Source organism: Corvus hawaiiensis, chromosome 4, assembly GCF_020740725.1.
Source record: "Corvus hawaiiensis isolate bCorHaw1 chromosome 4, bCorHaw1.pri.cur, whole genome shotgun sequence".
In the NCBI taxonomy this organism is placed as follows: Eukaryota; Metazoa; Chordata; class Aves; order Passeriformes; family Corvidae; genus Corvus; species Corvus hawaiiensis.
This window is the reverse complement of record NC_063216.1, coordinates 68,121,656-68,149,386: the sequence shown is the minus strand read 5'-3', so window position 1 is coordinate 68,149,386 and position 27,731 is coordinate 68,121,656. Positions and strand designations below refer to the sequence as shown.

The window sequence follows — 27,731 nt, the reverse complement described above, 5'->3', positions numbered from 1 at the left end:
CACTTCCAAGAGACTTTTCTTATATCAAGTAGAGAGTTTACTCATGGGACTCTGCCTATCAAACCCATCTGTCAGTGGACTTTTGTCAGTGCTGACTTTATTCTTTACTCTCTTTGCTCAGCCTTAGTGACAAAACAGCAATACAGCCTTTAAAAAGTGTTCCACATCTGTGAAGTTGCATACCATTAGCAAAATAGCATAATTTTAAAAAATAATAAATAAATAAACAAAACTACAATAAAATATCACATTCTCTTTCAATGCCCGAGTCCTTACAATTAAGGATTCTGCTAATATGAAATCTGTGAAATCCCCTATTATAAGATGTAATGTCATCAAGTCTCTTAAAATTTCAGTATTTTTATGCATTAACAATTTTGTTAAGATTTCATGACAAGATTTTATATTACTGTTTCAACAAACATGAGGAAATTATAACTCAGAGTCAATCAGACTTCTCCACAAAAAAGCAAGTGAATCCAAAATACTAAATAGAGAGAAACAGGAACAGTACCATGTTGAAAATTTGCATATTGCCAATTACTACTGTTTCTGTAACAAAGCAAATTTCCAGAGGAAATTACTGTTGTCACGAGACAGCAACAGAGTTACCATAACCTGATGCAAGATCTACAGAACATATTTAGGTTCCTTGTAACATACTGAAAAATAGGATGACGCTCAAAGAAACTAGATTACAACCTCTTAATTTCAAAGCACTGTCATTAAACAAAAGCAAAAAACAAACAAACAAAACAAAAACAAAACAAAAAAACCAAAACAACTCTGTTCCTCACTAGCATGACTTCCAATTTACAGACTCCTAAAATCCAATATAGGAAAAAAAAAGTCTGAGGAAATGTCATAGTCTATCTCCAGCCAGCAACCAAGTATATGCAAGCTGCTTGCTCAATATACCTACTCAATAAGAAGTCAAGAGGTTCCAAGGATTTATAGGCAAGAAGCAATAGAAATGAACATACCTCCAGAGGGTAGTGTTTCTTATAATGGTGAGATTTCCTGTTTCGAAGTGTACAATCACTAGAAGTGCGTTCTACATTGCGACGTAAAGAATAGCCAGTTTCAGGCCCTTCCTCACTAGAAACTTCATCTGATAAATTTGTCACAGCCCTGTGAGTATCCTAGTGCAAGAAATACAGCATTAGTAAGACACAGAGTCATATTTACTAAGTCTTACTCAAATGACTAATCAAATCATCAGTAATAAATCAAATTTCTTTCTACAACTTTGGTATCTATGCTCAGCTAAACCAGACATTAATGCATTTTCAAGACTCAAAAGTAATTGGCAGTGCAGGAATTATGGAATAGAAATTGTAACATCAAAATAAACACTTTTTCAAAGGAGGGCCTAGTCCACATTAGCCTCAAGATTATGACATTCTTATTTTAAATGTGATTTTTTGTAAACTGAACATGCCAAAATAGGCTTAGAGAAAATGTATCCATATGAAAAAAAGAACACACCAAACAAAAAAACCCAAACCAACAACCAATCAAAAGCAACAGTATAACATTGCCATATATAACAGTATAACAAAGTTAACATTTACCACTTCTTACAAGAATAAAGTTCTTAGCGATTGCATGTTGAATACTGAGGTCATTTATGTGAGTTAGTTTGAATACAGGATATCCAGGAGATAATAAGACTCAGACAAATTAAAATTTCTTCTTTCTTCCATGCTCACTTCCTATGACTCTGTAAGGATTCTATTATTCCCTCTCATTCCTACTCCTCACTGTAGAGAGTCCTGTCTATTTCACTTGGAGGGAAACCCTGCTTTCCTCATCTTTCACACAGATCAATCAAAAAAAAAAAAGGAAAAGGAAAATGATTCACAGGCAAATGCTCAGAATCACCTTAAAATTACTCACTGTCAGTATCCAAACTTTGTTCCATTTTAGCACAGAGACAGACCAGAGATGCCCAGACTATCAGAGAAGGTACAGAATGTTTACCTGGTCAGGAAATACCCACAGATAAAGCACAGCACACAAACTTGTGCACTGAAATACAGAATACCAAAGAACGTTTAAACACCATTAATGTTCCTCCTACAACAAAAAGGAAAGGCCAGGAACATGACGAAATAAGACAACTCACTGTAATTTTTGGCCACAGGACCCTAAGCCTAATTCCATTTTTAAAATATTTTTAAGAATAAAGTAGATAAAAATGCATCAAAAGCATCATAAAAAGCAACAAACACACTTACTTTGTGGTGACTGTGATTGCTCAAGGCATCTCTCACTGTGGAAGGGCTCCACCCTGTCTCTTCTGGCCTAATCACTTCACACCGACGTTCATGGCCCTGCACACATTCTTCACTGCCTTTGCCTGGTTTTTTCCCATCAAGAGACACGTAGCCATTATCAGTTTCAGTGGATTTATCTATTGAGTTTTTTGCTTTCTTAGATCTATATTTAAAACAAATATATGTATTAAATTAATTATTCTCTGGATTATTTCCCAGTCTAAATCCTGCTTATTGCTCTCAACCCATGTTTTAGCTCTACTAAGATGTCCACAAACTAACAATAATAACATTTGATTTTGATGCCATATTTGTAACTATTTAGTCTTCTAAATAATACCCATTATCCTCTCCTAAAATTGTTACAAAATAAACTGTCAGTGTGTGAAAGAAATTTATATCACTAGCTACTTAAAGAAGAGAAAAGGAAACCTGTTTTAAAACTAAAACGTCACAGCAACTTTGGCAATAGAAGAACCACAAGCCTCAAAAGTGAATGAGAAACCCCTCTATTCTATCTTAACAAATAAAAAAGGTATGCTAGAAGTTGCTTTAATAATTATTAATTCAAAGCAAGCATGCAATTTCCTGAAGCTGCAAACAAACATGCTGTTTAGTACTCCATACAATGATATTTGGTGTTGTTTTGAATATACTCTGCTTATTGACAACCCCACTAAACAGAAGGGGATCTACTCTTTTTTGTATGGTCCATTAACATCCTGGCAATGTTTTTCAATATCTCTTACTAACACACCAATTAAGCTGTTTTTAATAGGACAATATCTTAAGACTGGTGAATAGTTTCCCGTTACATCCTCTAGAATCAGGGCCCTTTCCTAGACAACTGATGTACCAGCAAGACTACCTAATGCAAGAAGACTCTCTCAAAGCAAACATTTGGATGATTACACTCCCAAACTAGGATGAGCAGTGGATGAAGGAACGAAGAGGAATAGCAACTTGCTACCTTACTGACAGGGACTTTTAGTCTTATCTTACGATTCTGTATTGTCAAAGTAAATTATTTTGGTTTTTAGATTCTCAGAACACTTGGTGGGGAATAACAGGGGGAGAGAACAAGAGGAGAGTGTTATAAATAAGGTTTTCTGAAATTTTTTATTTTTATTACAAGTAGAACACAGGGCATAGGTCAGAGAACTATCAAGAATCTGGTTCAATTGCTCCTGTGCTCCTGTGAGGGAATATGCACTGCATTCCTCTTTAAGGACTGAGGCATTCTGTGAGGGCTTTGATTACACAGCAGAAGATTAAATTCCTCTTTAATATGTACATCAAACAAACTGGGAGAATTTGGAGTGTCGCCTCACATTCTTTCCAAGATAAGGTATCCCACATGTAAAGGACAATCCTGAACACAAAAAACGGCTAGGGACAGCTGGACAGAATAGGAAAAAAAAAATCCAAAAAGGATCCATTCAGCTCACAAAATAATAGCATGCAGACAAAATGGAATAATGGAATAAAGGAATGAAGACAAAATAATCAAGAGAAGAGACAATGTTACTAAGGTGTTTCATCCTCCTTTCCATCTTTAATCTTATTTTGTCACCCTAACTAGGAAAAAAATTAACATCGATATTTCTTTTAAAGCAAAAGAGCTGCCTTTCAGTGGCAACTCATTGCAAAATAGTTTCAGTAAGGTCAGTTGTGAGTACTGAGCAAGTAGCACTAATATTAAATTATCTGCAATAAGGAGGAATCCTGATAGGCTAATATGTAATTCATTAAATATTCTTCCAGCATTTTTTAAAAATTTCTTTCTAACAGTGCAGAAGTAAATGCAGTTCTCATCATACACACATCCAATCAGAGCCACTTCCTCCACAGGTTACTAAACTGTATGAGCAGATTAACAGGACAACAATTCCAAGTTTGAATTGAGAAGTTTTCATACATTTTGTACGAAACTTCAAAGGTAGGAGGAAGAAATAGCTTCAAACAGGTGAACAGGGACAGAGAAGAAAATGAAAGAACATATGCATATATGCACAACTTTTGCAGATGGGATTTCACTACTCAAGCAATGTTTGAGTGCTAAAATCACAAGACCAAAGCTACCTGTCTGGTATCAACTAAGGCTCATTCTGAATATCAGAGAGCTTGACTGAAGTCTTTACTTGCTTCTAACAAAGAAACCAAAGTTACCTTTCTAAAAGACTCCCTAAGTTTAACTGTAAGCCTCAAGCCAGAAAAAACGTAAATTTGGGCTTAAACTTATGCTTTTGTGCACGTTTAAAAAAAAACAAAACAAAACAAAAAAACCCACAGTAACAAACACAAACAATATATCCCCAGCTGACAAAAATGTATGGTTTTCTAGAATTACTATATATACACATACATCCGTAATCAACTTTTACAATTTTATGCTATAACTAAAAGTATTTAGAGCAAGACAAACAACACCAGGAGTAAATATAATGTCTTAAAAGGCTTGAATATGTGCAAAAGCTAAATCAAGAATGACTTTCGGTCTTATTCATGCATTAGCCAGAGAAAATACTAAGGAAAAGTTAAATAAAGTTTCTGGAAGACTGTGGATTTTCACTCCCAAGTATTCTTTCAGTGTATTTTCATTGGGGTTGATCACAAAAGCTCTCCTCTGTTCCCACTGCAAAACATTTAAAGAAGTTACAAGATTTCCACTGGAGTAAGGAGCACAGTCCCAAAGCACGGAGCAAAGTCCCGAATCAGTACTACATTCTGAACAAATCACCTTTTTGGATACTGCCCTCTTTTCCAGTAAAACTTACCAGTAGTATTTTCTAAATTGCCCCTGTGCTGACTTAAAGTTTAGAATTATAATTTACAAGTCAGACTGAGTTCTGCCACTCGAAAGGATATTTACTGAATACACAGTTCCAGATTACCAATGATCTGAGCATAGGAAAATGGTCTAGGTATACAGGGTCCTGCCCTAACACAAAGAACCTAATTTCTGAGGTTAATTTGAAATCATGCATTTATTACCTACACTTAAAGTTCCAGGAAACAGTATGTCAAAGCTTAATGTAAGTGAAAAACTGCTGAAAATAAACATGCATGTGACATTCTATATAAGACATTCTAATGTGCTTATCTAAAGAGCTTCCAACTATGTCTTAAGAAATACAAGAGGTGTAGCTGTGAAGCTTCCTTGCACTGAGATTTCGTAAGATTTTCTTTAGGCAACATCATCCAAGTAGTCAATGTACTCTACACTGGGCTCTTGCTTCCTCATTCCCAGCCCCACTCCCATTGTGCTGACAAAACTGTTTGCATTACCATGAAAAAATTTACATGAAGAAACTGAACTGTTTGTTCTCTGGGGAAAAAAAAAAAGGTTATTTTTCATCTGGAGAAGTTTGTATGGCTCTAGACCTACAAGCAACTGTGCCTCTGCAACTGAAGGGTAACAAAGGACTAAGGGCTGTTTACAGCGTTCTCAGCCACTCTGTGCTCTTTTTCCTTTGAAGATACTGCATATACTAAGCAGTCATCATGAAGGCTTAACATCTATATATATACACACAGACTACCTCTCATTAAATGGTTTAAACAAATCTTTAGGATAAGTTCCACATAGCCCTTTTCAACAGAAAATGTTCTGAGCCCAACAGCAAGAAAGGAGGGAAAAAAAAAAAAATCAACCTTCCAACACTCTTCTCACAGATCAGTATCTTCAATGAAGGGAAAACAAAACATTCAAAAATTTACAAGATTACACTTGAAACATAGCAGACAGTAATGCCTGCAGACCAAAGAACAGCCCTGGTGCCTATCACTATGACCCACAGTTTATCAACAAGAGCTTAACCCACACAAGAAAAAGTCAAATGAACCCTCCTCTTACAATATTTTTAAACATTTTTTAAAACTTGTCCAAGGTTTCAAGTAGATAATCCCAGAATATAACATAAGTTTTACCAGTGGTTAAGAGCACGAATCACAGGTATGACAGACATGTTGGTGTTGCTGTATTTACAATGCAGCATGCACAACAAAACATCAGTAATTTGCATTATCCCTTTTCTCAATTTAATTTATACTTTATGAGTATATTTTCACTTATTAATGAATGCTGATGCATAGCATATCTTGCACACACAGCTGTAGAATGGGGTTTATAAAAACTTTTTTTAATAGCCCAATCAGCAGATTGATCATTTCCAAACCAGATCTCGAATGTAACAGGTTTAGATGTTTCTTCCAACCTTTACAAAATGTATCTTCGGTGGTTTTTATAAACTAAATGCTGTGTTTACTTGAATCTTGAAGGCTTTTCCTTCAGAAAAAGCGTGTGACTTGATCACAGTGACAGAGTTCAATAAGCATTCTCTTGGAGTAATAAGAAGGTAGCGTAATAAAGTAAAATAAAGAGCTGAATTTTTCTCTTTGGATTAAAACTGAGAAATGAAGTTGTTTTTTTTCCTGATAGCTTACATAGTGTACTCCTACAACAAAATACAATTTAATTAAAAGTTAATTCTGTACCCTTCTCTAGTGAGATCCCACTTGGAGCACCATGCTCCATGGGGCCCCCAACATGAGACTGTTAGAACAAGTCCAGAGGAGGGACAAGATGATCAGAGGGCTGGAGCACATCTCTTGTGAAGACAGCTGAGAGAGCTGGGGTTATTCAGCCTGGAGAAAAGGCTCCAGGGAAACCCACTGAGCACCTTCCAGAGCTGAAGAGGGACTTTTTACAAGAGCATGTAGTGCCAGGATAAGGGGCAATGGTCCTTTCTAACCCAAATTATTCTACAATAATATTTTTTCAATCTTTTTCAATATTTTTTCAAAATGATTGTATCAGCATTTGCAAAAGTCAAGAAACAACACTGTTGGGGTTCCTCCCCGCTGCAACACAACACATTAGTCCACTTTCAAATACTCATGAGTTTGCTATTAAGAGCAAAAACTAGATCAACAGAAGTTTAATCATTACATCAATATTTACTTAATTAGAAAAGGGATAGTGCATCTCTAACACATACATAGCCTTGAATAAATACAAACCCTGATAAAAAGAAAGCAGCATGCCAGATATCTCTGAAGACAGCGCCAATACTGCAAGAGGTGCTTGTACCGTAGCTCTGCACTGTTCCCTCCTGTGTGTTATCTGTGGTACTAGAGCCATCTCCTTCCCTATGTACTTCCAAATGTGCTGCTTTCCTTAATTTCCTTCATCAGAAAAGATTAAAATGGGAAGGTAGCTTTGTAAGTGCAATCTGCTAGTTCTATAATGTGTTCAGCAGTTTAAGCATGCAAAAACAAGCAAGATTTCAAAGTATTTTGCTAAAGTTTTGTCGTATCAATTTAATAAACTCCATTTAATAAAAAAAAGCATGACATTCATTATTATAATACTTAAACACAAAATGCATTTCATTATCAGAGGCTTAGACCTACAGAATTCACTACTGCAGTGTTTCCCATTTTAAAGGGACAATTCACTGTGGCAAACCACAATCAGTGGAGTGCTTGGAAGACTTAAATTCTACATTTCCAAGAGCATCTCTTTTAACATATACTTCCCACAGATCATTAGCCAGAGTTATAAAACTAAATCTGCAGTAGTATAAACACTGTCACTCCACCACTATTCAGACAATAACTGTTTTGAGGCAAAATGTCAGATTCAATGCATTAAAATTCAAATAAAATTATCCATAAATTAGTCAAGGCATAAAAGTTAAAGAGCACCAATTAAGCACCCATTTTGAAGTTCCAAATAAAAACAGCATCAATTTCTCATCTCCAGCAAAGCACAGACTGTAAACCCCTACATTTTTTTTTCATGCACACTCTCTATAGTAGTCTAACAATCCTAAATGATAAAGTACTTCAACACAGACTATACCTTCTTCTTTTACCCCCTGTGCTGGGAGGTGGCTTAGGAGTTCGTGTTGAAACAATCTGACAGTGCACAGTCCCAAGCAGCAACATGAGCCATACTGGCCCAATGACTTCAGTCAGAGGTATATTATGTGGGCTTTGGGCTGTATAGAATAGCACTACAGCAGCAACTGGAAAAGAAGGGAAATGAAGTTGAGTTTAATGTCTGAAATGGCCAACTCATTATATGGCTTTTGTCAAAAACAAACCAGTCAGATGCAGACCTTTACCTGCATTTTAAGACTCACGTAATTCTGAGAGAACTAAATTATAATTGCTGAAAAACAGCATCAATAAAGGTTTAAACAGCTGACTACACTCTTAATACCCATCTTTTCTTTCATACTTGTGATATTATAGGTATTGCTCAAAAAGAGGTGGCTGAATAAGGGGGGGGGGGGGGGGGGGGAAACATTTAGAAGTCTGTATCTGTCATGAAACCACTTTAACTATGGTGAAATGTCAGTAGGAGACAAAACCAAAAAGTAAGTATCATCCTTAAAGCAGCCCAAATAAATTAAATTCTGTATCATGTGTATTGACACAGCACAATCCAGTGAGTTTGATGAGACTTGAGACTAGAAACTCCTTACACAGCAGAATGCATTTTAAACTCCATGTTCTAGCCAAGGGATAAAGTTGCTCAAAAAGGACAAGCAGCCATGCGTAAGTACAACCCTGGATATGGTTCTATACACACTTGTGTGCATATTTTTAGTAGTGAGGAAAGATCAAAAGACAAACCATGTAAACTATGGTGTAGTCCAGCTGAAGTGGCCAGGCCTTCAACTAGCACTTGTGGTTGGAAAAGGGGCAGCTCCCAATTCCACAGCTAACTGTTACTTTTGCAACCCTACAACCACTTTTCATATAGCGCCAACACCCAGGCAGCTATTCTTGCTCCTGTACCCAAAGCCCAACCACTCAGAAACATCTTTACAGGCTCCAGGTCAACCTGAACGCATCCACCAAGCGCAAGGCAGAAGAGGCAACCCCTTCTCCTCTCAGCTTATTCTATCTCCTTGTTGCTCTGGTTCGAAGGACTGTGTTGTGTAACTCAGCTGAGAGAAGCTATCAAGAAAAACAAAAAAAAACCCCAAAACACCCACAGAAACTCCAAGAAACAATTCAGAAGCAGAACTGGGAAATAATTCTCTCTGCCTAACATCCGCAGATCCCATGAGAACTTGGTTTTGCTTGTGTGCTACTGAGAAGTGAAAATCCCATAATTTAGACCTATTTCTAGCACGAGAAATACAAGTTCAACAGCTTTCACCGGTTCTCTACTGAAATTGACTGAAAAAAATGAAGCCACATACAAAGCTATGTGCCACATTCAAACATCTAAAATAAATCCAATGAAAAAACACCTAACACAGCAGATACCTGGATGTGATGCTCTCCACTAAAAAGAGGTTCAATGTGTTTTTCATGAACTAATCTTTAGCAAGGTAACCAGTACTAGAAACATGATGAACATACAAAACAGTGCAATTATTTTTGATTGTGGAAAAACTATTTCTAATTTCTCCTCTGTCTTTTTCCTAAATTAAAGCACAAAAGTTTTGCATGGAGTATCCTTTATTACTATATGTGAACTACATTTTTTTCTGTATAATGTTTCTCAAAGATGACATGCATCAATGAGAAATCCAACTTACTAAAATCCAATAAGAATAGGTACAGATAGGAAAAGATAATGTTATCTCTTTCTAAATGAGCTTATCTGAGTTCCTCACACATAGAATCAGCTTCATGAGGTACAAAATCTAAAGGAGCTGATTTTAGCTCCTACCATACAACTTGGATAAACATACACTTCTGAGAACACAGAGCTCCACAGATCCATGTGAAATGATTTCCAGGAGTAGGCCTACGCAAAATAATTTTTAAATTCACTACCGCTACTTAAAAAACATTAAGCAAAGCAGAGCTGTCTAGAAGAAATCATCTTCCAGAAGACAAAAATCTGCAGATTGCCAATTCCTACCACAACATTTCACACAGATTTAGAAAAATATTATCAATCTCCTGATCTTTTTTTAAGTAAGATGGGAGGGAAATCCAAGAATTTATTTCCTACCAACAGCTAGGTAGGATTGGTTGGAACAGGATTTCTTACAGCACTTCTAATTGTTTCCTTATGTATTTATAGTATTTTGACCTCCGCTTTTCTAAAACACAGTAGTCTATTTTGTAAAACAGACACAAGTGAAATTACATCACATTGAACAAAAAGCTGCCTCAGACAAAGCAACCTTACATTTCAAAGACCAACAAGCATTTATTTTTAGAGCATTTAAAGTTTGGAAATATTTTTAATACCAAATTTAGAAATGCATACATACATATTTATATATCTCACCACCACAAAAAACAACCATTACATCACTATTAAAGTTTCTTGCTTCAAACTTAAGAAATACACAATAAACACTGTAAGTTTGCACTTTATTTTCCCATTAGAATATAAAAAACATTTTAAATTAAAAATGAGGTATTACCATATACTAGATAGATAAGGAAGCAGAAGAAAAAGGTTTTACTTCTACCTTAAGTCACTGGCCTGTTCCACGACCTTGAGCATAAAACATCTCTCTGTAGTTCTCTTATCACACATTGTGCTAATCACTTTACACTAAAGGAAACCAATGCAAATAAAACCTGGAGTTTAAAATCTACAGCCAAGGAAAAAATTTTTGCTGTAGATTTACATAAATGCTAGCAAGTACCTTGGTAAAGCTAATCAATTTTAAAGCATTAATTCCAAGTAATGCAATTCATAAATATATGGAAAAGCCTTTAGTTAAATTGTTTTATTTGATTATGAACACATATAAATGAAATATAGTCAGACCATTTTACAACAACGTCAATGAGAATCTGTCACGATGACAGAAAGTCCAAGCTTCACTACAAAATCCAGATTCAGGGCAGAAACATGGTCACTGGAATTTGAAGTGTTTTATTTTTAAGCTTCCATCACATATTCTTGACATTTTGGTGATGCCTTACCAACCCTGTACAAAATTAATAACTTTCTGAGTAAAATAAAAGCAAAGCTTCTATGTAAGTGCTTGCGGGGGTTGTTTCGAATAGTCCCCAATATGTAAATATGTCCATTTAATTTCACTTACATGTTTAAGTCTTTTAATTTATTTCAAAAACTACCAAAAATCAGCAGCTAATTCTGCACAGTTTAACTATCAAGTATTTCAAATACTTAGATTATAGTGTAATATGGCATACTATTAATTATTTCCTGGTATTAACTTACAACCACAGAAATACTTTGTCACATTACAGACAATATGGATTAGGGAAATTATGCATTCCAGCCATAACTTAGTAAATCAGAGACCCTAAGAAATCTGAGAGGAAAAAGGTTAGTTATAAGAAAGCTCTGTAATTAATGTCCTAAAAACTTGCTTGCACTCAGAATCTGCACTGTCTCACTATTTTTCTGCTTTTAGGGTCTTATGAAGGCGCCACAAATTAAGTGTGAGTGTATTTTTTTAAATAAATTTACAAACAGGAACATAAAAAAATTACTGCAATGGTGTTTCTCAGAAAAAGACACCCATGAACATCGTAACAAACCAACCACAACTTAACTTTTTTACTACCTATATTACTATAAACAAGATTAAAATTATTAACACTATGGGATCTCTTACCATAGCACAGACAAATTAAGAATCTATCTCAGAAATGGGGATAAGAAGAACTTTTGATAGAAGGCCACATGAATATTTGTTAGTACTGCATGTCTTAGGGCACTGGCATGGTGAGATTAATTTCATACCTGCTAATAACATCACCATACAAGGGATACTGTCCTTTCTTTGAAACACCATATATTGTTCTAATTAGAATTTCCAAATGATACAATGATTCACAACTGAGAGGACAGATGGTGAATTTGAAAAAGTAATATTGCATGTTAATTGGATTTCAGTGGAAAATTCATTAGTCATTTAGCTTCTCAGGGTACTTTTATTGTTCCCAACTTTCATTAACCTTCTGTTCCATATCTGTTGTACAGACTTCTGAAACACTTATTCTTTTGGTGACTTTCACACTGATAGATACCAACTCACCCCATTATGTTCTTCCCTTTCTAATTTTCCTCTTATACTTCACATGTAACTAAGAGAATCACCAAGTCAGATTGCTAGAACTCCATACTGAATATCCCAAAAGCTGTGTACTGACTTCTGTTTGTTAACAGTTGCCCTGATCTAAATTAGATAGTCCGGAAAACCTAAATTATATTCAGATGTGACAAACTAACGTGTGCCAAATGCTGAAGAAAGCCTGTGAGGAGATTGTTAAATTTTTCATTATGCATCCTTTATATATGTAAAAGAAATGTTAACCAAGAGACATATGCTTGGGACCACGTCATTCCAATATTTTCTGAAAATACTGGAATAGACCTTAACAGCATGAAGTGAACCAAGTAACACACTGCAGCTTCCATATGGTTAAAATAAGGCATTCAGTCGAAGGTCATGCTGTAATCCAACTCTACCTTGGAGAAGGTAAAGAACAAGCAGCCAGAAAAAAATGACCCTTGATGTCACTTGCAGCCACCACCTGTAGAAGAATGGAAAGAAAACAACTCTCACGATTCCTTTGCGGGTCAAAGATGTCCAAGGACTTTCAGGTTTTGCTTTAGCAAAAGCAGATCCTTTAAAAAAACAGAAAAGAAATTTAGATTTATTCCATCATTATGGCTAATAGAAACCTCAGTTGTTCAATAGCGGAGTAGTTAAGATAGTGAAATGGTGGAAGTACAAGATTTATTCAAGTAATTGTGTTTAATAATTGCTCCTTTAAATAATTATCTCCACAATCTAAATATGGCATAAATTGTTGGTGCCCTCTTGACTTCCATTATCAGGAACTTCTACAAATACCTGTATTTCAGAATGTTCGAATAACAAAACATTGCCACATCAAAATTATTCTAAAATAAATTATTAAAAATTGTTCTGATTCACAGAGGTATCAGAAACATGACATGAAGCAACAAGAAGTCATATGAAAATTCTACATGCCCATGGAGGCATGAGAGTCCTTTCCCAGCACAGCAGAGGGATCTAAAATACCAACATCTGTAAATTGCACCAGCCACATCATTCAGGAAAATGGAATGAGGTTGGGAAGCATTGAAGTGAATCTGTCCAACTGAGGACTATGCCCAGGAGCAGGGAAACCACCCAAAGAATAATTTATCTTTGTCTCTCCTTCTATACCATTTTTTATCTCTCTCATTCAAATGTCTTTTCTCTCCCATATCTCTCCATTTCTTTTTCTTCTGCAAATTCCCAGCAAGAAAACTGTAAAATGTACTTAATGGGGATGTGACTTAAATTATGCCAAGTTATTGACTGAAAGAGTAACTACTGCATGCTGCTACACCATCCCCATCTCACAAGCAGCACTGGCATTAGTGAGCTCTGTGCTGCACAGGTAAAACACTGCCAGCTCTGAAACTACTTTAGTGCCAACGTCGACATCCATGCAATCATTTAAATGCTGTTCATGTACATCACTGCACTGAAGAGGTCTACCACTGTTTCTCAGTTTCTTGTAAGTTCAAATTTGATTTTGTTTCTTTCTTTCACATTCCTATTTTTAAAAAATTATATTATTAGGTGATGTGACAAAAGCTTATCTGCACAACCACAGAGAAGTTCAAAGAGATAATTGGAGAGGGGAGCCCAAGTAATACTTTCAAGGGTCCTTCCAGGCTTCTCCTCATAGATCCATCACTGGAACCATCAGCCCATCAGGCTCATCTCCAGAGCAGAGGCAGAAAAGCAGGTGGGAATCCAAATCACAGAATGAACACGATGACCAGGCCCCTCCCAGGGCTGTCCCAGAAGAGCCATCGACCCCACTGTCCAGGTGTGAACCCTCACCATGCACAGCTGGGAGCAGCTCTCCAAGTCATCTTTCAGAGGAAAAGGGATGCTGCCTGAGGGGTGGGACTCATTAAGGGATGCCAGGGAGAAGGAGCTCAGATGGCACAGGACTCATCAGACATTTCAGGAAGAAGCCAGGGGTGGGAGAAAGAAGGGGTTTAGGCAATTTAGGGAAGAACAAGTGCAGGGAAATTGAGTGGCAAGGGGATAAAAAGGACTGGTCACACAAACAGCCACTGCCCGGGGTGCCAGGTCTCTGAAGGCCAGCGCTGGCTGTGAGGGTGCCCAGAGAGCACTACTGGCTTCCTGAAACAGATGCAAGAGACTGTGCTGGCTGTTGGGCTCATGGATAAAAACACTAAATAATCTTTTCCCTAGCCTTTACAAGGCATGAGGGAAATTACATACAGAGAAGAATAAATTAAGACTAAATAAAGACTTTTAGAAAAGTCTTATATCATCTGGCCTTCTGTTGTTGTTTTGTTATTTAAAACAGGCAAGAAACAATCAAGGCCTATACACTTTTTTACTCTTCAGAAACTTCAACATAACTTTTCCTCTAGACGTCAGGAGATTTGAAAGAAGTCTAAACACATGGCAGTAGGAGATTCCTAAACTAGTAACTCAAAAATGATAAATGGCAACACAAAAGGTTTTTTTTTCTTTCCCAAAATCTAAATCTATATAACAAAATTAAAACTAAATTCTTAAGCTTTCAATTTAATCTTGATGTCATCATTTAACAATATTTTCTATCCACCTGCTTTAGGGAAGAGTTATGTAGAGGGTTGGCTGTGTTTTGTTTCACCTGGGGTTAGTTTAAACCTACTAATACACTGTCATTATAATAGACAGAATGGCTGTTATTTTTATACTGAGAAATTCAGCTTTTTCTGGCTCAGGACCTACCTCTTACAAGATCAACATCTATGAGGTCTGGTTTCACATGTCCTGTTTTCTTTGGTTTGTTTCTCAAACCCTGCAGTAGACAAATACTATCAAAATACTTTCATGTAGATGACAGACATTACAAAAGACAAAAATATCTCTGTGGTCAGTAGTTGTATTTAACCTATACTCCTACTGAAAATTCAGAAAAACATGTCAACTTCATAGATTTAAAGTACTATAAACTAAACATTCCAACGAACAATGCACAATAGATGCCTTTTACACACTTTACAATCTAAATAAAACCCAACCAATTACTGACCCACCAGGCTATTTTTCAAACAGGCACTGAGCACTCATGGCTTTGCATTATGCACACAATGTAGGCACACACTTGCAAGAATTAGTAATACATGTCTATTAGATTTCCAGAACTTTTGCAACAAATTACATTCCTGAATCTCTTTTCTCCTTAGGTGTCTTAACTCAACTTCACAAAATGCTTACATTGCAACTCCTTAATTCCAAACCTAGATAGCAAATCATGTTGCAATGCAGGAGCCACTAATCAGCAAGATCTCAGAAATCCATATTCTAGAAAAGTATTGAATTTTTTCACTGTAATGAATATAGATTAGCCAATTAAAAGGAGGGGGAAAATCCCACACAACAGGAAAGCAGCAGGAAGAAAAGCAAGATTATTTTGTCTTTTACAAGCAACATCTTCCATCACTGAAGAACCAAACTCTCTGGCAAAGCTTTCAAGTTTGGTTTTAATGCTAAAATGTGATGCTGTACGCTCAAGTCTCAGAGACAGCTCTGAGTTTATTCTGCTCCCCTTAGCTTAGACTCTTGGTCACATTGGACAGTAAGAAAATCACAGAGTACGATTCATACAGAGTAAAATAAAGTATTCAAAAAAATATTTAGGATACAAATGTAATTATTATGAAAGTCAGTTAACTGTTTTCATTCAAAAAGCAGTTAAATTCACTGGGGAACTGTACATTTCTATCACTACCAAAGTTTATGCATGTGTAAAAACACTACTTAAATATGAACATAAATATAAATAAAAGCATAAAAATGAAATTATTATCAATGAGAGACTGATCAGTGAAATCTGGTAGTGTTAATCTATTTAAGAACAATACTAAGCAAAACGTTCAATTGAATGCAGCTCAAAATATTTCTCACATCTAAATTCAACTGGATTTATTTTTCATGCAGAAATAAAGCTAAGATAAAAAAAATCAAACTGCAACAAGCTAGATATGTAGTCATTACCCAATGTGTCTATTAGCAAAATGAGCTTGCCTGAAACAAAACAAAATCAATACACACAACTGAAACACGAATAGGACAAAACGTGCTCTGAGGATGACAAATACAGAAAACCAGTTGTATTTTAAACTCAAGCACTACAAAGACCTTATAATGCAAGATTTTTCCAGAACTGCAGTCCTAAAACTGCTGTAATTTTATGTGGAATGAGAAAAGAAGCCCATAATTAGAATTGGAAATTATCATAATTCTAGAATCAGCTACAGATTCTTGTGAATCTTGCATAAGTGAGCCACTCCATTTCATAAAGAAAACTGAAGCTTGAAAAGAAAATTCTGAATGATATAATCATTTTCAAATGTATTAGTGCTTATGGGCCACAAGATCTCTCTTGAAAGTCTAAATAAAGATGTGCCTTTTGGAAGAAATAATGCCCTAGAAACACATGCTCAATCCTAGGAAAAATTTACCACTGTGGCTCAAATTATGTTTTCATTTTAAAGAAAGAACTCTGAAAAAACTAAGTCAAGAGTACAACTTGATGCAGCCTTCATAGGAAAAGAAATGGTGACTCATTCTTTAAAAATTCCACTGGTGAAACAGTACTTTCAGTGTCCATGGACTACACTGAGTTGGCTCCTGAACTGTTTGCCACACACAGAAAAAGCATTCCATTTATTCAGATGCAATTTCTCCACATTCTTAATGCATCACAAATCTCTGTAACATACATGGAAAACAGCAGTGTTTCAGACTAACGTTATTCTAAAAAAATATTCAGTGTTTCATAATGCTCAGACCCATCCAGTTAGTTCATATAATTTCTATTCAGCATCAAACACATTTAGCTAAGCATTAGCAAAAGACGGTTCAAATAAAAATGCTTAAAAGTAGTTGTTATTATTGTAAAAACTTTTACACACATTTTAAAATTAATCCTAATAGATTCTATTACAGTTATAACTAAATTATAAATTCATAGTAAGAGAAACTGACTTTCTACTGAAAAATAAGATTTTTTCAGATTTTTAGTGAAGTTAATTTGTAAATTACTACATAATTATTTTTATATATATATCAATAATGTCAAAGCACTGTAGGAGCTTTGAGACTAAAGCACTAATGTGTAATACCTGAACTTAGTCATGTGCCTTGGTGTTACCTGAATTGCACTTCATTCAGTCAACCCAAACTCAGACACCACCAGTAATTTGTTAGTTATTGGACTCCTAAGCCAACAAGATGCATTTCAAATCAGCACAGGGCACTGTTTGCAGTAACTATTTGAATAACATGCTATTACACAGCAGTTAATGAACTCCTCCTAGCTGTGATGGGTTTTCATGGCCATGGGAAGGACCCTCCAGGCGCCCCCAGGCTCAGCACTGCTGCTGAAATACCTTGGGTTCCACTTCATGTGTGTGTTTCTGTACAGAAACTCTGTAGCTCAGGCCAGTAACAGTTCCCACAGAAGGCAAGCAAGTCCCCACACACGTTTTGTTCAAGTACTGGGGAGTGAAAAAACCAATCACCAGGGAAACTGAAGCAATGTACATTTTACTGATGTTAAGTATTAGCAACACCTTGAAACTCATGCAGAAATACCACAATACTCCCGTGCAGTGTTGGAGGAAAAGAAAAGGTTAATTGCAAGAAAATGTTAACTAAATTAACATTGTGGGTATGACATCATATACAGCCTATAGAACTAGCATCTATAGGATTGACTCCTTTATGTCCAAAGCAATTTAGCAATGTGTCAGATGCTGATGGTACTGTTAGTTAAACCAAAACGCACAGAACGCTGTTAAACTGCTTGTTCAGAGAAACAAAGCCTGAGGTACTTACCAGTCTAATAAACTGTACAAAACAATGACAGCATCATAAAGGAGGAAAAGTAAACTGCAGGTATAAAGTAACTAACTGAAAGCAAAGAGAGCTCAGATAACTGACATTAGAATTCATCACAAAGAAAAGTGAAAGACAGGTATTAACACAACTAAGCCCTGTCTTAAGATAAGTGAAAAGAAAAAAAAGTACTGACATACAGAAAGATGCATCACACTAAACGCTGCAGAGTTATTAATTACATAAAATAAATAGAGCATAGTATGCTAGTTACGTTTGGTTACACTCCAGAAGTCTCATTTTACTTTACCATTATTAAACACCACCGCATACAATGTAGATTACATCTGCATACATGACCACAAAAAAAACCTTTTTAAATGCTGTATTATTACCTTTATTTCTCTTTGCTCTACTGATTTTTCCCATATTTGTTGATCATACGCTCCAATCTAAAAAGAATACAGAAAAAAAAAAATCTACATTAGGATTTAAAAGACATCGATCAAACAAAATCAAACCAACCTTCAACAAGAGAAGCATGAAGCCACCAGGTTATTTCCTTGGGGAGACTTGTTTACAAAGAAGTTTTTATCTTCTGCATTCTTTCTTGGCTGGACAGGATCAAGCTGATCTGTAAATGAACTGTGATAGAGGGGAGAGCTGAGTCTCACAAGCCCAAGCACTGGGAAGACCACGTTCCCTCCCACCCCAGGTCAGGATTCCAGCCTCCACATGACAGAGAGCAGAACTATGGCAGCTACACTGACACGGTCTTTCATATAACTTCAAAAGAAATATGCACATCTAGTTGAATTCATACCCTCAATTTATTTGTTTTTAAACCCTCTATAATTCCCATTCCATTCCACCCACTTTTAAAGCCTCATGGTCTTTAGCTTTATCTCTTAACAGTGCACAGCAACCAGATATATGGTCAGGCTGGTAATCAACCAGCTTATAGCCCAGGGGGAACTCAAAGAATATCAAGAAATAGCACTTTTCTCGCTGATTGTCAGATATTTAGAGGAAGAGCAACCTTAAACTCCAGGATGTAAGAGAGTGACAAGAACAAGTTGATAAATCAAGACAACATATCCAAGTTTTGTAAGAAATTATCAAAGATCATCAGATTGCTTTGAACTCCACCTATTTCTAGGTAATAACCAGTAATAACAATCTCTTTTACTATAGCAATTTTAAAACCTTGCCATCTCAGCTGCTCTACCTAGACACAAAAATCGTGTGTATCTGAGGTTCAATTCATGTCACAAACTCAGAGCAGTTAAGCGTAAGATCACTTTCAGGTTGCGAGGGAGAGACAGATGCAGTTCCTCAGATTCAAAGATCCTTTTCCAGCCTGCAGAGGTGACATGAGCAGCTCAGTCAGACACCTGACAGAAATGCAAGAGGAAAAACTCCCACCATCTGAGCAAACCTGCATAAATTCAATCTTACTGAGTGTGATTCCTCCTTCCAGTTCACAACTGCAACAGACGTAAGTGACCCAAGCACAAGTGCACACACTTTATACCAGAAAACATCGTTCTCATTCCTCTTTTAGTATTTTACCCTTCAGCATTAATTTAGATGTTAGAAAGAAACAAAAAGAAAAAGTCATCCTTAGTTAAAAAGGATCTTTGAACCAAGGATCCAACATAAATGCAAAAAAATAATCAGGGAAGCCAATGCACAAACATACACACAAACAAAGAAATCTAAAGGCATCTTCTATGCCTCTAAACCTGACCAATTAGTGGAAAAAAAATTTTAAAAATTCTAATTTAGAGTAATAAATTCCAAAGCATATCTAAGATTGAAAGTGAGAACTGCAAATTGAATTACTGAATAACTTTCTCAAATTTAAATAATATTTCCCATTCATAGAGCTAAACAATTTCCACAGTTTGCTATGTTAAAACTTTACAAAAGAAACAATCTACTGGCTTTTTGGTAATAATAAACACTTTACACCTCTCATTTGTTAAAAAAAAAAAAAAAATAGACTGTGGAAAATAACTCAGGAGTCAGGCACAGTAGTGGGCAGAATTAAGCACTTGCTACAATTAAAATAATTAAACCAAAGGAAGTTTAACAGCTAACTCCACCCGGATAACAGCCAGCAATTAAAAAGTCAATATATTGAATAACCACTCCACCCAGGCATTTATAGCTAATTGTTCTGGCTTTTCCTCTAAATACATATCAAATGAAATTTCAGACCTTCCTGGTTTTCATTAAATTTGCTAAGAGCCACAAGTGAAATTTTTGTGCTGCATAATATTGTGTCCTCCCCTCCCCATACCCCAAAAAAATTCTTTCTACTAGGACAGAAAAGGGAATACAAATCTGTGTCACTCTCTGTTATGCATGAACCAAACGCAGAAGGAAGCCTTTGTGCCAATAAAGCTGCAAAGCAAACTCCATTCGTAATTCCATTCATAGCTGAAACTGGTATAGAGTTGAAAGTCTTTAAAACAGTGTTCTTCTTTTAGACAAACAACAGACCATTAGTTAAAGGAATTCTGGGAAACACAGATCCCAGAAGACATCTGAGGCAAGGAGGTTGACTGATTTAAAATCTTAATTATATTTTCCTACAAATACTTCTTTTTCCTCTTTTTGTGGAGATGGAAGCTGCTGCCTAAAGACAAGAAGCAGGGATTTCACCATTCACATTTCTCTTTTAACGTTGCTCCATAAAGCAACTCTTCCAGCAGGAGGTAAAATAAGAGAACTACTTTAAGGACAGGGTCCTTTACAACTGTTTTATGGGAGCAGTGGATCTGTCCAACCATCTCTGATCAACTTTAGTTATTGAAATCTTAGCACAGGACTATTCAACAAAGCATGCTGGTGTGAACTGAAAGGAGTGGAAGAGATAATTACAGACAGCCAGTACATTACAATGTCTCACATTTTTTTCGTTGTTGTTTGGGGTTTCTTTTTTAGTCTACCTGGTATCACCTCTTTGTGTTTTAACAAAGTTTAAGGAGCACTTCAGGGAGCAGGTGTCCATGCCACTAAGCACATCAAATTCCAACCTGATACTCAACTTCCCTTCTCGACATCTGCATAAGCATCCCTCCACACTTCTCTTCCAAATGTAGCAGAAGAAAGTACGCGAAAACAAAGGCATCATTATAAAGTAGCATGCTTTTTCCAGGATACTGGAACACTTCATTTCCCACATTAAACAAAAATAGGAAGAACTAGTGTTACTGAAAGAAGGCAAGTAAAAAACACAGGCATTAATTTTTTTTTTCTCTCCTTTATGTCAGGAAATTTAGAGTTTGTGAAGTGTGTCTTGCAGAATTCATTGAAAGGTACATTTTCATTTACAACAAACTAAACTATAACATATAATGATTACCAGAGATGCTAGGCATGTGTATGAATTAAAATCAAGAACATAATTTGTGAATGAATTGAAGAATGTAAGTTAATACTAGCAAACCTTCCTAGTTTTAAATTATTGAGAGCACCAGCCAATTCCAGCTTCAAAGAGTTTGGATTTACAAGTATTTGCATTTGAATTAAGTTTTATGTTAAATCTAATGTAAATCTAAAACAAATGTAGGCTCTTGGCTATTCATGTATTTCCTTACAATTCCACATACCTGAAGGACATGGAAAGAAGTCTAGCACCAAAGAAATTAGGCTCTAAAGGCAAGTAAAAGGAAGGAATAACCTTCCAGAGATAAGATCAGGTTGGAACCTGAATAATTTAAATATACACAGCTTCATCAAAACAAGGTCTCCCTCAATATGCAACTGTCCCAGGGCTCCTCAAGCAGGCATTCAAGCTCCCTTGGCTGGAGCTATTCTGCCAACAGGAATGCCCTGACCAACTCCAGTACCCATTTACTACTCCTGAACCCACCAGCTGCTCCTGGAGTCTCATCCCTCACAGCTGCAAGTTCTGCATTATCCTTCAGAGAAAATTTAAAGTACAAAACATAGAAGTCAAAAAAATTGTCTCATTTTTAAGTACACAACTGTAAGAAATGTTCTTAAAATCTCTTCAAGACTTAGTGCAAGGCTGCTTGCGTAACAGCTCATCACCGATATTTTCAATCCATCAGTCCAGCCTACAACTGGCAATAAACTTTTTTTAAAGCAAACTATAAAACACAACATCCCAATTTTGAATTGATTTCACACAGAAATTTATTCTATACTTAATTTATGAAATATCTAATCCAAAATTGTATTCTACAGCATTTTTTTATTTGTTATGACTTGGAAGAAAATAAATTAACAAAAAGTTAGATAACAAGCCTAACACCTCATTTTGAAATGTAACTTTTATCACCAAGTATCAACACAGCCCTGCTGTAGGAAACTTGTCAGTAACATGCTACAGATATTAAAAATGGTGGTATAACCTATCTGTAATAGAAGTAGATAAACTAGTAGATGTTATTTTACACACACTTAGTTTAAATCATGCATCCCAGGCCTCCTCAATGCCAAGATTTTATCCAGTCTATCCAACTCAGTTACCTTTAGAACACTCAGTTCACAAGAGCCCACACCTCAATAAATACCAAGTAAAGAAGATGACTGGGATTCTGTTCATTTATGCATTTGCAAAATTAGCAACCACTCTTCAAGCAACTATAAAAATTTTCAGTATATAAGGGATTAAATGACTGAAAACTGCAGCCACTCTTTCACAATGGAGAAGCAGGTGCTTAACATCCTAAATTAACAAGGTGTAATAAACTTTCGAATAGATTTTCTTGAAAAAAAGTTTCCTCATAAGTAATTAATTAAAAAAAAAAAACTAACTTGTATGTGACTTGGCATGGGAAATTATGCTATACAATTACACATTTGGTAAACTCAATAAAGCTAGCTCTTTACTGAAAGATTAAATAATTTTGAGATCTTTTTTAAGTGCAGACTCCTCATAAAGTTTTCTGGGTTTAAGTGCAACTCTTGCAATTATCTAAAATAGATGGACTTATTCTTTCCCAATCAAATATGTCAGGAAGCATTTGATCAAATTTCTTTGTACATCTAAAATTTGGCATCTCTACAGTTTGGTTGTATAACAGCAACAGCAATTAGCCTAAGTAAATGCTTAAGCTATTGAAACCACAGCAATTTTTACTTCAAAGCACAGTGGAAAGAGCTTTAGCACTGCTTAGTGCTTCTTCCCAGTGCCTTTCTCATAACAAGCCATGCGTACATCAAGACTGAATTTGAGCTTTGTGAATGACACTGATAGTCACTTTAAGCTAATGTAGTGATGGTATCCTCCTGTAGCCCAATACCTGCAAGGCCCTTCTGATTCTAATGGAATTGATCAATATTTCAAGAGGCATTTATAATTTATGACCATGCAGACTAGCAAAGATTACAATCCTAGGAATACATAGGATTTCCTGTTGGATCTTAAAACTTTAATGTTTATCAATAATGAAATTTGTGTGCTAAACTTTGCTCTTTAAAACCTCTAAACACTTTTAAAAGCCATATCACAATAGTATTACAAATCCAAAAGATGTAAGATCTAGAGCCTGGTAAATAAATAACCAAGTTGCTTCCTCAGACAGTCTGACACTTTATTGAAATATTTAGTGCTAAAATATTAGCCAATATGCTTTATTAACTTTTACAGTCCAACATTTTAAAAATATCTACATGATTTTCTGTATCAATTTTAGTATTAAAATACCAATATATAGATAATTTCTTACAGGCAATATCATTAATTTTCACAAAATGTCTCATTTTCTCAAAACTTAGAACAGGATTACTAAAAATTATTTTAAACTCCAGTTTATTTCTTGCATGAACTAATCCCCATTGCAGCAAAGGTAGTAGCTCATCAGTATAATTATCTCTGTTGGAGTAGATTTCTGGTCTTAGGACAGGGGTTTTTTTTCAGGATGTTTTTCATTTTCAAAGGTGGTAGGTTTTTTTCAATTTTGTTTATGGTGGATACATGGACTGGACAAGCTAAACTAAGACAAACTTAGCCAATAAACCATAGAAATCACTATATGGTAGTTGTACACTGTTAACAGCAAAGAGTTAACTTTTAGTCAAACAGAGAACAACAGTGAAGGGATTAAGGTTCTATATCCTAAGGTACAGAGCTTTGAATTTGTAACTGCTGAATTTGTTACTTCTGATTTAAAAAAATCCATGATTCCCCTCCCTTCTCCCTGTTTGGTGCCAGAGTGAGGCTGAAACCAGCTATTTAGAGTAAAATTAAGCAAGGAATTCAAAACTTTAGTAAGACTTATTTAGTCTAAACTGTTTGAATTGCCAACTAACGACCTAGTTAAATTCTGCCAATAACTGCAACAGCACTGTATTTACAGCCATGTCACTGAACAATAATTTTACCAAGGCTTACTTCAGAGATACCATCCCTTTCAGAGTCCAATAATAGCTAGTTAAACATTTATCAACTACATACTAATAGTTTTTCTGAATTATTCTTTACAGATTAACTCTTCTTAACATCCATCAGCCGTACTTATCTATTGCCTTGAGTAATGGTTTACAAATTTTAGCATATCTACAAAAAACACAAATCATCTTTTTTCATCACACAATTAAACATGAAGAAAAACTATATACAGAAGAACAGCTAGAAACAGTTTGCAGGTTAAACTAAATGAGACTACAGGAATAACCAAAGCTGGACAGAGCACCCAAGATGCTGAGATGAGGCCGATCAGAGCAATTCCCTTCCTAGGTCCACTGGCTACGCTACTGCAAACAATGCCCAGCTATTCTACAAGTGTTAACAATTTAGACCTGTGCAACACTTTCTTTCTTCTTCTTAATGATAATGTACTTGCACAAAATGAAACAGTCTCAAGATGTAACTGCAAAAAGAAAACCACTCTGACAGTCTCATTACTCAGTATAATTCCCTGAAGACCTCTAAAAATCCAGTAACTTTAGCAGTGCTGCAACTAGGATTTTGGAACAGCATTGTCCTTATGTCCCTGATCATTTCCACTTCCCATAGCACACTTTCCTTGCTGCCCCTGCATTTGTCTGGGTGGCTGAAAGATCAATCAGATCACTCAGTAAGAGAAAAGAAAATGTTAGGCTGTAATTCCACAAGGCCTAATTAAACAATTTAAGAACCAAAGAACTCTTCTCAAGACAGAGGGATTTCATCTCATTGCTCCCCTGCCATTAGATGGTTCATCTCCTTGTAGACTCATAGCCTCAGTTTTAGCTGGATGAGTTTCCTAACCAAATTGACTAAATAAATGCATGAAAGTCTGTGGGAAGGTCAAGCAGGCATGGGAGCCTACAGGCAGGCAAAATGCAAGCCTGCTTCAGCCACAGCCCCAGTTGAGGGATCTTTTGCACAAGATTCAGAAACCAGTTTTGCCTCACCAAACAAGACACCGAAGGCAAACCCCCATTAGGTCAGGCAACTACTTGAGTACCAAATGTGGAAGGAAACTATCTGAACACACATTTTCTTCCTCAGTGCTCTGACAAATGACACCTCCAACAAAACTTGTCAAGTTTTGGCACTTGAAGGCAGGCATTTTTAAACCAATGCAGTTTCAGCACCCAAAGTTTTAGGTGAGATAGCAATACAGCCTGTCCATTTGGCAAAAAGTGCCTTTGGTGCCAGGATCAGTAATGCATCATGTGAATTCAGTGCAAAAAAGGAAGTCAGGTGGTTTCAAGGTAAGATATAATTTTCATTTTATTTTGTCCTTTATTAACTTAATACAGGGACCAGGCTAGGAAAGTTAAAGCACTGACAGAGTTAAACTTGGGAGGGACCTCAAGGGCAACACAAGCTTCTACAGGTTTGTTGATGACAGAAGGAATGCTAGGAAAAATGTGGGCCCTCTGTGGAAGGAGAGCTGGTTACCAGAGACGTGGAAGGTTGAGGTAGTACTCAGATGTTTTTGCCTCGGCCTTCACAAGCAAGTGCTCCAGGTTGCAACACGCTCTAGTGGGAGGTGTCCCCGCCCATGGTGGGGTGGTTGGAACATGAGTTTTCAGGTCCCTTCCAACCCGGGCCACCCTATGAATCTAAACAGACAGGAATAATCTTGGACTAATGAGCTGCAAAACACGGAATATTAAGATCTTAAAGCAATGCCATTAGAACTCTAATTTTGCCCTTTAAAACCATGAGAGAGAAAACATCTCTTTTGTTTTATTGTGCCCTTTAACAGCTGTACCCAAGGGATACCCAAAACAGCAGAAAGCTGCATTGGCAAAGTTAACTGATACACAATCAGGTGCAGGATTCAGCTTCAATTCATTAAGTTCCATTCTGCTTTCCCCTACAACCATCCCAAAGAGAAGGAACAACATAATTGTACAAAACTGTTGGTAATATTGCAGGAGAGAGTTTCCCATTTTAGCAGCAAGGCTTCCCTAAGGACTGAAAATCAGAAAGTCATTAAGGTAAATTTACATGTATTCTCCAAACTGGAAACCAGACCAAAAATTCCATCTATTATTACCTGTAAAACTTGAAAGTATGATAAGAAATTAATGCAAGAAGTTACAAGCAATAGAAGAAGTGCTTTAAATTATTCATAACTTTATTATTTTTAACATCAGTTGCTGTTACTGAGGCAATACTTCAAGTACACATATACTATCAGTATCATACAAAAGTTATGCCACCAGACACTGAAATTGTTTACAATATATGTGGGGTGTCAGATTTTTTCACAGGAAATAAACACTATGATGCCTTTCTCCATAAAATTAATCAATTACCAAGCTGAAGCAAATTCAGTATTGTGGTACGTACACATAATCCTAAGGACGTTAACCAACATGGTACATCTATGTGAGCAGTAGCTCGGTAGCTGTCTGGAACCCTTCCAGAGATCAGTGCAGACACTCCTGCCACTCCCTTTCATTGCAAGAACCAGGGCAGCTTCAAGGGCTGAAAACAAGCCAGACCAACCCTGTGTCACGCAGGAGTATCTCAGCACTGTACTCCCTAGTGCATCAAGAAACACAGCAGAGGTTTCATTTATTTTACTTTCTACAGAGCCAACCTGTATCTAGCAGATTTCATGCCTTGAAAAAGTATTTGTCCTGGCTGGGAAATGCAAGCAATCACTGGATGCACTAAAACTCTGTGCAGTCTTGTATCTCAAATAACAAGCTGCTGTAATACCACTCTGAAATCTTACAATCCAGCTTACAATAATTCAGAATTGATTACTGTATTTTTACAAGACAGTAATAGGAGCTCCAAAAGCAGAGCAAATCTATTGTCAAAACAGAAAAACATGTTTACATAATAAAAGGTCTGACCTTTTAAACAATTAAGGGTATTACTAAATCATCCTGGTGTAAGGAGCTCAATTTCAGACAATAGTATGAGTCATGAGCAAACTTGCTGTTTGCAAAACTTGCCTAAAGTAGGGTTGGAAGAGCTCAATTGCTTAACTCTTTCCATTGAAGAGATATAAAAATGTCTCGTTTGAGAAACCAACAGACCTTTGAAACTCAGTAGAGAGACACAAAAATATATAAAAAAATACACTAAAATTGAAAACTAAGACAAGGAGCAAGTTACCTGCTCAGTATTTCTTACACAGCTTCAACCTACTCAAATATTTCT

At 36.1% G+C, this 27,731-nt stretch overlaps 1 protein-coding gene across 5 annotated transcripts in view; it reads right to left on the bottom strand.

Annotated features, from left to right (window-relative positions):
• PHTF2 (putative homeodomain transcription factor 2) overlaps positions 1 to 27,731 on the bottom strand; it is a 62,592-nt gene that overhangs the window by 17,897 nt on the left and 16,964 nt on the right. For 3 of the 5 annotated variants that reach the window (XM_048300922.1, XM_048300923.1, XM_048300921.1), the window contains exons 3-9: positions 18,532 to 18,588; positions 15,023 to 15,092; positions 12,715 to 12,873; positions 8,146 to 8,311; positions 7,302 to 7,466; positions 2,241 to 2,442; positions 984 to 1,142 (exon numbers count right to left, since the gene is read on the bottom strand). In XM_048300922.1, coding sequence (XP_048156879.1) covers positions 984 to 1,142; positions 2,241 to 2,442; positions 7,302 to 7,466; positions 8,146 to 8,311; positions 12,715 to 12,873; positions 15,023 to 15,092; positions 18,532 to 18,588 — 978 coding nt within the window. Of the gene's footprint in view, positions 1 to 983; positions 1,143 to 2,240; positions 2,443 to 7,301; positions 7,467 to 8,145; positions 8,312 to 12,714; positions 12,874 to 15,022; positions 15,093 to 18,531; positions 18,589 to 18,661; positions 18,782 to 27,731 lie in introns of all 5 variants that reach the window. The other 2 variants (XM_048300925.1, XM_048300926.1) reach the window with 2 other exon arrangements.